Genomic DNA, 12,660 nt, shown 5'->3' with positions numbered 1-12,660 from the left:
GTGAAGGTTGTGGGTACTTTTTGGGCCCCAATGTGATAACTTGTGTCCATTTCTTCCAGCCTCCGGTCCGTGTGGAGGAGAATCGTGCAATTCCAATGCCGACTGCCAGGCAGGTAGCTGTGTTTGTCACGTCGGCTGGAGCGGGAATGGAATCACCTGTGCAGGTGAGTCCAACGTGTTAAAAACCTCACAGGTTTAACATGCTGATATCAAATTAATGATCTACATGTGTTTGTGTGTGTGCTTATTTGTGTGTTGGTATGTTTGAGTTTACCTAAATGTAAAGTTTATAAATTATAAATGCTCTTCCAAAGGTAAAAGCATTCGACCATACAGTTTATAATTCTTTAAAAGGGGAATATGCTTCCTGCATTGCTTCCAGACAAGAACCCTGTATGGTGGTACCTGTACAGGTGGGTTTCATGTAGGTAATATCATTTAACACATGCACAGGTTGACAGCAATCCTTCAAATGATCTAACAAATAAAACACGTCTGTTTGTGTGTTTGTAAAGATTCTGTTCCCTCAAAGTGAAGGTTTTAAAGGCCAATATTTTAACACAAATTTGTTTTCACTCCGGTCTATTTTTGTGGGTAAAACAAATTTGGAAGGAAGTTTCCATAAAATAGTAAATGTGTCTCTTCTATTGGAAATGTAGATGGTGGTTTGCAGACCGAGCCTCAAGGGTGGTGTACAGAAGCGTTTTTTAAAAATAACAATAAATACAAGGTACAGGGGGGTGAAATTCGCTGCACATGATGTGTAACGTGCACAAAGTAACAAAATAAATAATTACGACTGCGGGTCCTGCAGCTCACATTGATCAGGAGGTGGAGGTACAGACCCCCACCCCCCCCACACCCCCCTCCCCCGGACCCTTATATTATTAATGTCGTGAACAAACTTTGGTACATAATGGGCGATGAAGGTTGGGATCAAGTTTCATTGAAATAAATTGTGTGTGTAGATTTGGAGAAGAGAGCAAATAGCCATTTTGTGGGTCAAACCACCCCCTTCCCCTCCCCCATCGGCGCCCTCAATAAACGCAGATGTTGATGCACCTTCTTTCGGCTTCATATATGAAGATTATGGCAAAGTTTCATCAAAACTGTGTGTTTGGTTCAAGCAATAATGACTAAATGTTTACTCACTCACTCACTCACTGACTGATTTACCTATGGACACTGCTCGATCGCATAATCTCACCGGCTGAAACTCCAGTTGAGCTAACGAGTGTCCGTTTACATGTGCATGATGTCTCATAAATAAAGAAGATAAAAGAAAACCAGACACTAGGCCCTCTAGGCAAACCAGACACAGACACTTTTCCCCCCTCTCACTCCCCCTCCTCAAAGCGTCCTCCCCACTTCTTCCCCCTTCCAACTCTCACCTCCATCTCCCCCAACCTTCTGCCTCGCTCTTCCCCCTCCTCAAATAACACCTCATTGTGCCTCACCCAATCACCATCAAACCTTTTGTCCACCCCATCCTTCCCTTTCTCCGAGCTATTCTGAAATCTCTGACACACCTTCAACAGCTCTCCCTACCTCTTCCACCTCTTCCACATCTTACCCTACCCCTCCTCCCCCCTGTTCTGTATCCGATGCTCCCCTTCCTCTTCATTAACGGAATGGACCTCAAACATCCGGGGCCTTCGTTCAAACTTGACTGATCTCTCCATACAGGTTGCTTCTGTCAAACCAGACGTGATCTGCTTAACAGAAACTTTCCTCCTTCATGATGTCTCTGATTCCTTAGTATCTCTCCCGGGTTACTCCCTCCTCCGGTATGATAGACCTGAGCCTCGTCCTGGAGGTGGGGTTGCTATCTTTATCAAAAACTCTCTTCCTCACACGCCCTGCACTGTACTCTCTCCACCTCACCCCCAGGAATACCTCTGGCTACGGCTTCCCCTTCGCTCCCACCTCTTGTTCATATGTGTGTTGTACCGTCCACCAAACAGTGATGACTCCATCTATATCTCGCTGTCTGATAATATGGACCAACTTCTATCTACTCATCCCAACTCTCTCTTCCTCATATGTGGTGATTTCAATTGTCACCGTGCCAGTTGGCTGGGTGTGGGTACCTCTCTCACCAGCCATGGCTCCTCAGCAAAGGACTTCTGCGACTCACTGGGACTGACACAATCTGTCAATTTCCCGACCCAGAACTCAGTCAACAGAGCATCTTCTCTTCTGGACTTGGTTATGACTAACTTCCCTGAAAATGTCTGCTGCTCTTCTTCTGCTCCAATCGGATCATCTGATCATGTCCTTGTTAAAGTGGACATCTCTCTGACCATTCTCAGGGAGCCTGCTCAGCGTCGACGAGTCTGGCATTTCACTCAGGCCAACTGGCACGGTCTTCAGGCAACCATCAATCATCTGGACTGGTCTCCCATCTCTACCACCTCTGACATCAACTCATCCTGGGAATTCTTCCAAAGTAAATTGCTCTCTCTCATGCACAGATTTATCCCATCTCGTCTTCAGTTGTCATACCCTTCCTCCCGTCCATGGTACACGGAATCTTGTGGTGAGGCTGTTGCCCAGAAACAACTTGCCTTCGTCTCCTGGAAAGCAAATCCAACGGAAGGAAATCTCATTTCCTTTCACAAAGCCCGAAACAAGTGTGTGTCCACCCTCAGGAGAGCCAGGAAACAATATCTCTCCGTTCTCAAGACCGAACTCTCTTATCTGTCTCCCTCTTCCAAATCCTGGTGCCGTCTGGTCAAATCTGTTTCTGGTGTTTGTTCCCCCTCCATCCCCTCCCTTACCTCAAACGGCTACACAGCTGACTCCGCACGTGAAAAAGCTGAATGCCTCAACTCTGTGTTTGCCTCTAAATCTTGTGTCCCAAACCCATCCCTCTCTGTACCCACCATACCTAGTCGTACCCAGCTGCTCCTGGACTCCGTGTCCTTTCCTCCTGACAAGGTGGAAAAGTTTCTGTCAACCCTCGACTCTGATTCTGCAACTGGACCTGACGGCATCAGCCCACGGGTCATAAAATCCTGTTCTTCCGCTGTTTCACTCCCTCTCTCTGTTCTCTTCACCCTCTCTTTTGCTCAAGGTCAACTGCCATCTGCTGGAAATCAGCCAACATCACCGCTTTGCACAAAAAGGTGCAAAAACAGATCCTAGCAACTACAGACCAATCAGCCTTCTCCCAATTATCAGCAAAGTCATGGATTCCATCATTGCTTCGGATATGAAATCTTTCCTCTTCTCCAATGGCTTTATCTCTGATCATCAATTTGGTTTCAGACCAGGTCACTCTACTCTGGACATGCTGCTTCTGCTGTCTCAACAATGGATGGAGGTCCTCAATGCCAAACAGGAAATTAGAGCTGTATCCCTCGACATATCACGTGCCTTCGATACGGTCTGGCACCCCGCTCTGCTCACCAAACTCTCCTCCTTTGGTATCCATGGAAATCTCCACGCATGGCTGGTGGACTTCCTCTCCAGTCGTCGTCAACGTGTGGCCCTGAATGGGTTTCTCTCACCTCCTCTTCCTGTTCAGGCTGGAGTTCCCCAACGCAGTGTTCTGGGCCCTGAGCTTTTTCTGGTCTTCATCAATGATCTCTCTGACTCTCTTGAAAATCCTCTCTATCTCTTTGCTGATGACTCCACTCTCTGCCGCTCCATTCCTCATCCCTCAGATCGGCAGTCTGCAGCCTCCTCACTCTCTGCAGACCTGGACAAAATCACAGACTTGGCAAACAAGTGGAACATGTCTTTGAATCCTGACAAATCTCACACTCTTACGATGTCTCTCCGAAAAGACCGACTGGACAACCCTCCCATCTACTTTCTGAATAATCCTCTCCAAGAAGTTCTGTCACTCAAGCTTTTGGGTCTCACTATCTGCCATGATCTTTCCTGGGAAAACCACATTTCCAAGCTGGCCTCCAAAGCCAGTTGTCGACTGGGCATCCTCCGTCGTGCGAAGTCCTTCCTTGGCGCACCTGAGCTCCTCACCACATACAAGGCTTTCATCCGCAGCTCAATGGAGTACTGCTCTCCCCTCTGGGCTGGTGCTCCTGCCTCACACCTAGCTCGTCTTCACGCTGTTGAAACCTACGCGTTCAGAATCATTGGAATCTCCCGCGATGACGCTATCTCCGAGGGCCTTTCACTTAATCACCGCAGGCAGGTTGGTGTTCTTTCCGTCTTCTACCAACTCCTCTCCGGCCTTGCTCCGCCAGCTCTCTCTGGGCTCTGTCCCCCAAATATTCCTGCAGGTCGCACAAGATCTGCCTGCAACCCTCTTATGGTTAAACTGCCAAAATCAAGACTCTCTGCTCACCTTCACTCCTTCATTCCTCTTTTCTCCCACCTCTGGAACAAACTCCCTCACTCTCTTCAATCCCACTCCTCCCTCCAGGTCTTTAAAACGGCTGTTCACCACCATCTCTTATCTTCCCCAATCCAAAACCTTGATCTTTTCTACCCCCGCTAATTTCACCCAAAATCCACTTTTTTGAGGTGACTTTTGACTTCTTTCCTGGAAGTCCTTGGTGTCTTTGCGTTTTATACCTATCCTGCCTCCCCCCAGGCCCTCTCCCTCCAAAAACATCTCCCGATGTCCCTGCTCTCAAATGTTGTGTTTGTGTGCTTCCTCCCCTTCTCTCCCCATCTTGTCGACCGCTCCCCTTTTTATATACTTTGTTTGCTTGTTTGTTTGATTTGTTTGTTTGATAATTGTTAGCTGTTTCACGAGCCTCGACTGTGTATACAAAAAAAAAAAAAAAAAAAGGCCCAGGCTTCAGACTTTGGCACGCTCGCCAGACTGCACCGTCGAATAAACTGTTCCAACCCATCGTATTTGATGGGATTTTATACTAGGAATGTTATATTTTCGGAATATCCGATACTGTACAATTAATAATGTGTGTGTGTGTGTGTGTGTGTGTGTGTGTGTGTGTGTGTGTGTGTGTGTGTGTGTGTGTGTGTGTGTGTGTGTGTTTGTGTGTTTGTGTGTTTGAGTTCATGAAAATGTAAAGATAATTTGATACCTGCACAAATATACAACTCAACAATGGTAGAGTAATCAGGAAAGTTTAAACAATCTGCAAAATCACCTTTGGATGAACAATTTTGTGGCAATCCCTTTTCACCTGGTTTCCATCAGGTGTTATTTTCTCTTATTCCATTTGCCCCATCCATTGAAAAAGCTTCAAACCATAACCCTGATTATAGCCCGATATACCTGATACCCCAAATAATTATATTCCATGTACGGTTTTCTTTTTCAGACAACAACGAATGTTCTTCTCCGACTACTTGCCATCAAAATGCTACATGCTTAAACACCGCTGGTTCTTACATCTGTACCTGCTCGAGTGGCTACACTGGAGATGGACACAACTGCACAGGTGGGTTTACGACACAGAAGTTGAATCTTGTTTTCCAACTTCAGTAATTATAACATCAGATACCTTTTGATCAAAGTCAGATATAATTAATTATTTATTAATTTCCAATGTAACCATGTATAATGTGAATGGTTTACATTATTTACAATAAGCAGAATGTTCGAAATATTTGCTAAGGAACTCAGGTCGCACAAGATCTGCCAGCAACCCTCTGATGGTTAAACTGCCGAAATCTCGGCTCTCCGCTCACCTTCACTCTTTCATTCCTCTTTTCTCCCGCCTCTGGAACAAACTCCCTCACTCCCTTCAATCCCACTCCTCCCTCCAGGTCTTTAAAACAGCTGTTCACCACCATCTCTTATCTTCCCCCATCCAAAACCTTGATCTTTTCTACCCCCGCTAATTCACCCCAGATCCACCTTGTTTGAAATTCCAACTTCTTTCCTGGAAGTCCTGGCAGTGTCCATATGTTTTATACCTCTCCCACTGCCCCCTTCCCACGCCCCCCCCACCCCCCAAAGCCCTCGCCCTCTCGCAGATCTCTCGATGTCTCCATGTCTCTCGGTCCCTGCTCTCAAATGTTGTGTTTGTGTCCTTCCCCCTCTCTCCCCATCTTGTCTACCGCTCCCTATGTTATATGTTTTATGTGTCGGTTTGTCTTTCTGTGTGATTAATGTTCGCTCTTTCACGAGCCTCGATATTGTATACAAAAAAAAAAAAAAAAAAAAAAAAAAAAAAAAATTCCTGTTTTTCTCTTTGTTCAATTCCCAAAGGATTGAAATCTTATTATAAATGCTCTTCCAAAGGCATAAAGCATTGTCCCAAACAGTTTTTAATTATTTAACTCTTAGATGCAGGTGCAAAAATCCTACATAAACACAGCCATTGGCCCTTGGAGGCCCAACCGATGTATTCGTGTCGTTTAAGAAAGAAAGAAAAAATTGAAATTTCTTTTTCTTTCGTGTCCTTTTTCCATCCAAATCGATGCTCATGGATGTGTATTTGCTCAGAAAATGTGAATCATTGATCCTATTAGTTGGAAGAATCCCATACAAGTAATTAATCTTTTTTTTTTTTTGCAAATTTTTTTGTGTTCTTGGTTTTTCAACTTTTTTTTTCTAAAAGGTTGAGGATCATGGAGTAGTATTTCCTCAAAAAATATGATTCACTAATCCTTTTATTTAGAATGTATATGTCCACAACTGTCAAAAATCCGACACCTATGCAGCCATTGGGCCTTGGAGGCCTCACGAATGTATTCGTGTAAAAAATTTTCATTTTCATATTTTTGTCACTGAATTATTTGTAACCAAGTTATAGGAGCATATAATGAGGCTCATATCAAGAAAATAGATAGAACATAGTAGTACAACAACATTTATGCGTGGCCTCGAAAGCCCCAGGCTTGCATTCGTGTCGGATTTATGGGATATGTGAAGAATGAAGATTTTCCCACGAGGCTGAATGAATTTTTTTTTATGACACTGAATTTTGTGTGACAACATGAAAGTCGGTGAAAATGAGCCTCATGCCAAAAAAAATAATTGTACAGCATAGTTTTTGCAACAAAAAAACCCTGTGGGCCTCCCAGGCCAAATCAATGCATCCGAGGGATAAAAGGGGACGAGGATTCCCAAATTGTCTCCAGAAAAGAACAGCCCCCTGTGTGCTGGTACCATCACTACCAAATACCAATTTCCTTTTCCGATTCGTCAAATGTAAACCACCTGGAGTGTTTCTCACCATGGAAAATACATTCTCATTTGGAACATTATCTTTGACGAAAACTGAGTGTGGATCACTATTCTAAAACAACTTGTAATCAAATTTAAACAAGAACTATTGAAATGATGGAGACTCATCCTCTCGGCAGAGCTTCAGGGGTGCTCATGACAAGTCGTGAATTATTCGGTACTTGAGAACCCACTTGTAGAAATCTGTCGTGAATTATTCGGTAACTGAGAACCCACCTGTCCAAATATGTCTTGAATTATTCGATACCTGAGAACCCACCTGTACAAATCAACACTCCTTCCCAGATTGGTAATATTACCACCGAGTACAAAATTGAATCGAACCCTCACGAGTGAAGGATTTCCAACAATACCTTACCCAGTCACCCACAAAACCACTCCCTTTTGAAATGGAAAAGAAACGTATTGACTCTTCCTCTTCTTGTTTTGTACACAGCACAATGGCTGAGGGTAGCGTGATTTTCTGTGGGTGCAGCTTTGCCGCTAATGCAGTGCCCCCTGTAGGTTAGTTCATGAAGTTTGAATGTGTTCAGTGTGCCTGTGATAGCTCGCCCACTCTTCGCGGACATCACCACGGAACCCTTAACATCTCCCAACTAATGCTGTCAGACGGGATTCGAACCCAGGCTAGACAGCTGAGATTTGAATGCGTATATCTCTCGGCTATCCTGTCACCCCAACAAAAACTTTTTTGTAAGTCTTCTTCTTCAGGTTTTCCTCCACTCTTCTTCCCCCTCCGCATTTTTGTCTCCTTCAGATAACAATGAATGCTCTTCTCCGACTGCTTGCCATCCAAGCGCAACATGCTTTAACACCGCTGGTTCTTACCTCTGTACCTGCTCGAGTGGCTACACAGGAGATGGACACAACTGTACAGGTGGGTTTGCGAAAAGGATGGTAAATCATCAAAAACATTTTCAGTTTTGCTGTTCATGAAATGTTCCCAATAGATATTGATTTATTTTCATGGATTTATGTTCACAGACCTTGACGAATGCTCCTCAAATAACGGCGGATGCAGCCACACGTGTCTGAACACAGCTGGAAGCTTTGAGTGCTCATGTCCTCCCGGACAGCAGTTTGTACCTGGAAGTTCCACAACTTGTGAAGGTAAGATCTTTCCAATAGTTTCACATTATTTTAAATTGTTATTTTTTTTATACATTAGTTTTTTTACTTTTCTTGATGAGAATTTGATAACAAAGATGGAAAAGCTGTGATTTATCTGAATCCGAGTATTCTTTTTAGTGAAGGTTGTCGGTACTTTTGGGGACCCAATGTGATAACTTGTGTCCATTTCTTCCAGCCTCCGGTCCTTGTGGAGGAGAATCGTGCGATTCCAATGCCGACTGCCAGGCAGGTAGCTGTGTTTGTCACGTCGGCTGGAGCGGGAATGGAATCACCTGTGCAGGTGAGTCCAACGTGTGAAAAAACCTCACAGGTTTAACATGCTGATATCAAATTAATGATATACATGTGTTTGTGTGTGTGCTTATTTGTGTGTTGGTATGTTTGAGTTTACCTAAATGTAAAGTTTATAAATTATAAATGCTCTTCCAAAGGTAAAAGCATTCGACCATACAGTTTATAATTCTTTAAAAGGGGAATATGGTTCCTGCATTGCTTCCAGAAAAGAACCCTGTATGGTGGTACCTGTACAGGTGGGTTTCATGTCGGTAATATCATTTAACACATGTACAGGTTGACAGCAATCCTTCAAATGAACTAACAAATAAAACACGTCAGGTTGTGTGTTTGTAAAGATTCTGTTCCCTCAAAGTGAAGGTTTTAAAGGCCAATATTTCAACACAAATTTGTTTTCACTCCGGTCTATTTTTGAGGATAAAACAAACTTGAAGTTTTCATAAAATAGTAATTGTGTCTCTTCTATTGGAAATGTAGATGGTGGTTTGCAGACCGAGCATCAATGGTGGTGTAGAGAAGCGTTTTTTTAAAAATAACAATAAATACAAGGTACAGGGAGGTGAAAATCGCTGCACATGATGTGTATGTGTAAAGGTAATTTGAAAATGTAAAGATAATTTGATACCTGCACAAAAATACAACACAACAATGGTGGAGTAATCAGGAAAGTTTAAACAATATGAAAAATCACCTTTGGATTTACCATTTTGTGGCAATCCCTCTTCACCTGGTTTCCATCAGGTGTCATTTCCTCTTATCCCATTTGCGTCATCCATTGAAAAAGTTTCAATCCATAACCCTGATAATGGCCCGATATACCTGATTCCCCAAATAATTATTTTCCATGTGCGGTTTTCTTCTTCAGACAACAACGAATGTTCTTCTCCGACTACTTGCCATCAAAATGCCACATGCTTAAATACCGCGGGTTCTTACATCTGTACCTGCTCGAGTGGCTACACTGGAGATGGACACACCTGCACAGGTGGGTTTACGACACAGAAGTTGAATCTTGTTTACCAACTTCAGTAATTATAGCATCAGATACCTTTTGATCAAAGTTAGATGTAATTAATTCTTTATTAATTTACAATGTAACCTTGTATAATGTGAATGGTTTACATTGTTTACAATAAGCAGAATGTTCGAAATATTTCCTCAGGAACTCATTCCTGTTTTCCTCATTGTTCAATTCCCAGAGGATTGAAATCCCAATATAAATGCTCTTCCAAAGGCATAAAGCATCATCCCAAACAGTATATAATGATTTAACTCTTCGATGCAGGCGTCAACAATCTATATATATAAAACACAGTTTGTGTGTGCGTGTGTGTATGTAATGTTACCGATAGACTCCTAAACGGATAGGCTCACGTACTTGATATTTGGCACAGATATGGCCATTGAGCCTGGGACGAACATGGCTGACCTAAAAATTTATTTCATAATATGCTTTTACCATATTTTTATCTCAGCGCGAAATATTATGACCGGAATCTGACCGGTCGCAGAGCAGCGCGCTGATTCGCTCAGAGCGATCACGTGATGTTCCTTGCCGCCATTAACTCAGTTACGTGTTCGCACGTATTTCAGAGCGAAAAGCAATTGCCTTTTTTCACATTTAAGCGACGAACATGGCCATTCACACCACATAGGTTTTTTTCCCTTTCATCTTTAGATTCATATTTTTTGCCATAACGTAGCGCATTATGGCTCTCTCGAGCTCGAGTTAGCCAATCACCTGGGAGCATGAGGCCACGTTGGCCACGCCCACGACAGGACGCAGAGTTGCAATCGATCGCTCAGAGCGATCACGTGATGTTCCTTGCCGTGCGACTATCTATATATATCACTCAGATCCCTCACAATCGACCACCACCCCCTCCTCCTGCAATACTAAATATCACTCAGATCCCTCACAATCGACCACCACCTCCTCCTACAATACTAAATATCACCCAGATCCCTTGGAATCGACCACCACCTCCTCCTACAATACTAAATATCACCCAGATCCCTCACAATCGACCACCACCCCCTCCTCCTACAATACTAAATATCACTCAGATCCCTCACAATCGACCACCACCCCCTCCTCCTGCAATACTAAATATCACTCAGATCCCTCACAATCGACCACCACCCCCTCCTACAATACTAAATATCACCCAGATCCCTTGGAATCGACCACCACCTCCTCCTCCTGCAATACTAAATATCACTCAGATCCCTCACAATCGACCACCACCACCTCCTCCTACAATACTAAATATCACTCAGATCCCTCACAATCGACCACCACCCCCTCCTCCTGCAATACTAAATATCACTCAGATCCCTTGGAATCGACCACCACCTCCTCCTACAATACTAAATATCACCCAGATCCCTTGGAATCGACCACCACCTCCTCCTCCTGCAATACTAAATATCACTCAGATCCCTCACAATCGACCACCACCACCTCCTCCTACAATACTAAATATCACTCAGATCCCTCACAATCGACCACCACCCCCTCCTCCTGCAATACTAAATATCACTCAGATCCCTCACAATCGACCACCACCCCCTCCTACAATACTAAATATCACCCAGATCCCTTGGAATCGACCACCACCTCCTCCTACAATACTAAATATCACCCAGATCCCTTGGAATCGACCACCACCTCCTCCTCCTGCAATACTAAATATCACTCAGATCCCTCACAATCGACCACCACCACCTCCTCCTGCAATACTAAATATCACTCAGATCCCTCACAATCGGCCACCACCACCTCCTACAATACAATACTAAATATCACTCAGATCCCTCACAATCGACCACCACCCCCTCCTACAATACTATATATCACTCAGATCCCTCACAATCGACCACCACCCCCTCCTACAATACTAAATATCACCCAGATCCCTTGGAATCGACCACCACCCCCTCCTACAATACTAAATATCACCCAGATCCCTTGGAATCGACCACCACCTCCTCCTACAATACTAAATATCACCCAGATCCCTTGGAATCGACCACCACCTCCTCCTGCAATACTAAATATCACCCAGATCCCTTGGAATCGACCACCACCTCCTCCTACAATACTATATATCACTCAGATCCCTTGGAATCGACCACCACCTCCTCCTACAATACTATATATCACTCAGATCCCTTGGAATCGACCACCACCTCCTCCTGCAATACTAAATATCACCCAGATCCCTTGGAATCGACCACCACCCCCTCCTACAATACTAAATATCACCCAGATCCCTTGGAATCGACCACCACCTCCTCCTACAATACTATATATCACTCAGATCCCTTGGAATCGACCACCACCTCCTCCTACAATACTATATATCACTCAGATCCCTTGGAATCGACCACCACCTCCTCCTGCAATACTAAATATCACCCAGATCCCTTGGAATCGACCACCACCCCCTCCTACAATACTAAATATCACCCAGATCCCTTGGAATCGACCACCACCTCCTCCTACAATACTAAATATCACCCAGATCCCTTGGAATCGACCACCACCTCCTCCTCCTGCAATACTAAATATCACTCAGATCCCTCACAATCGACCACCACCACCTCCTCCTACAATACTAAATATCACTCAGATCCCTCACAATCGACCACCACCCCCTCCTCCTGCAATACTAAATATCACTCAGATCCCTCACAATCGACCACCACCCCCTCCTACAATACTAAATATCACCCAGATCCCTTGGAATCGACCACCACCTCCTCCTACAATACTAAATATCACCCAGATCCCTTGGAATCGACCACCACCTCCTCCTCCTGCAATACTAAATATCACTCAGATCCCTCACAATCGACCACCACCACCTCCTCCTGCAATACTAAATATCACTCAGATCCCTCACAATCGGCCACCACCCCCTCCTACAATACTAAATATCACCCAGATCCCTTGGAATCGACCACCACCTCCTCCTACTGCAATACTAAATATCACTCAGATCCCTCACAATCGACCACCACCACCCCCTCCTACAATACTATATATCACTCAGATCCCTCACAATCGACCACCACCCCCTCCTACAATACTA

General features: G+C 44.2%; 1 protein-coding gene across 1 annotated transcript in view; it reads left to right on the top strand.

The window, feature by feature from the left end:
* The window catches only part of LOC137424248 (uncharacterized), a 207,243-nt gene that overhangs the window by 100,213 nt on the left and 94,370 nt on the right, over window positions 1–12,660 (top strand). The window contains exons 44-49 of the mRNA XM_078771992.1: window positions 60–164; window positions 5,265–5,384; window positions 7,896–8,015; window positions 8,123–8,248; window positions 8,445–8,549; window positions 9,429–9,548. Of these exons, the coding sequence (XP_078628118.1) occupies window positions 60–164; window positions 5,265–5,384; window positions 7,896–8,015; window positions 8,123–8,248; window positions 8,445–8,549; window positions 9,429–9,548 (696 nt within the window). The remainder of the gene's footprint in view (window positions 1–59; window positions 165–5,264; window positions 5,385–7,895; window positions 8,016–8,122; window positions 8,249–8,444; window positions 8,550–9,428; window positions 9,549–12,660) is intronic.

The sequence above is a fragment of the Myxine glutinosa genome, chromosome 1 (genome assembly GCF_964187855.1).
Source record: "Myxine glutinosa chromosome 1, kmMyxGlut1.1, whole genome shotgun sequence".
In the NCBI taxonomy this organism is placed as follows: domain Eukaryota; kingdom Metazoa; phylum Chordata; class Myxini; order Myxiniformes; family Myxinidae; genus Myxine; species Myxine glutinosa.
This window is presented reverse-complemented; position numbering and strand designations above follow the sequence as displayed.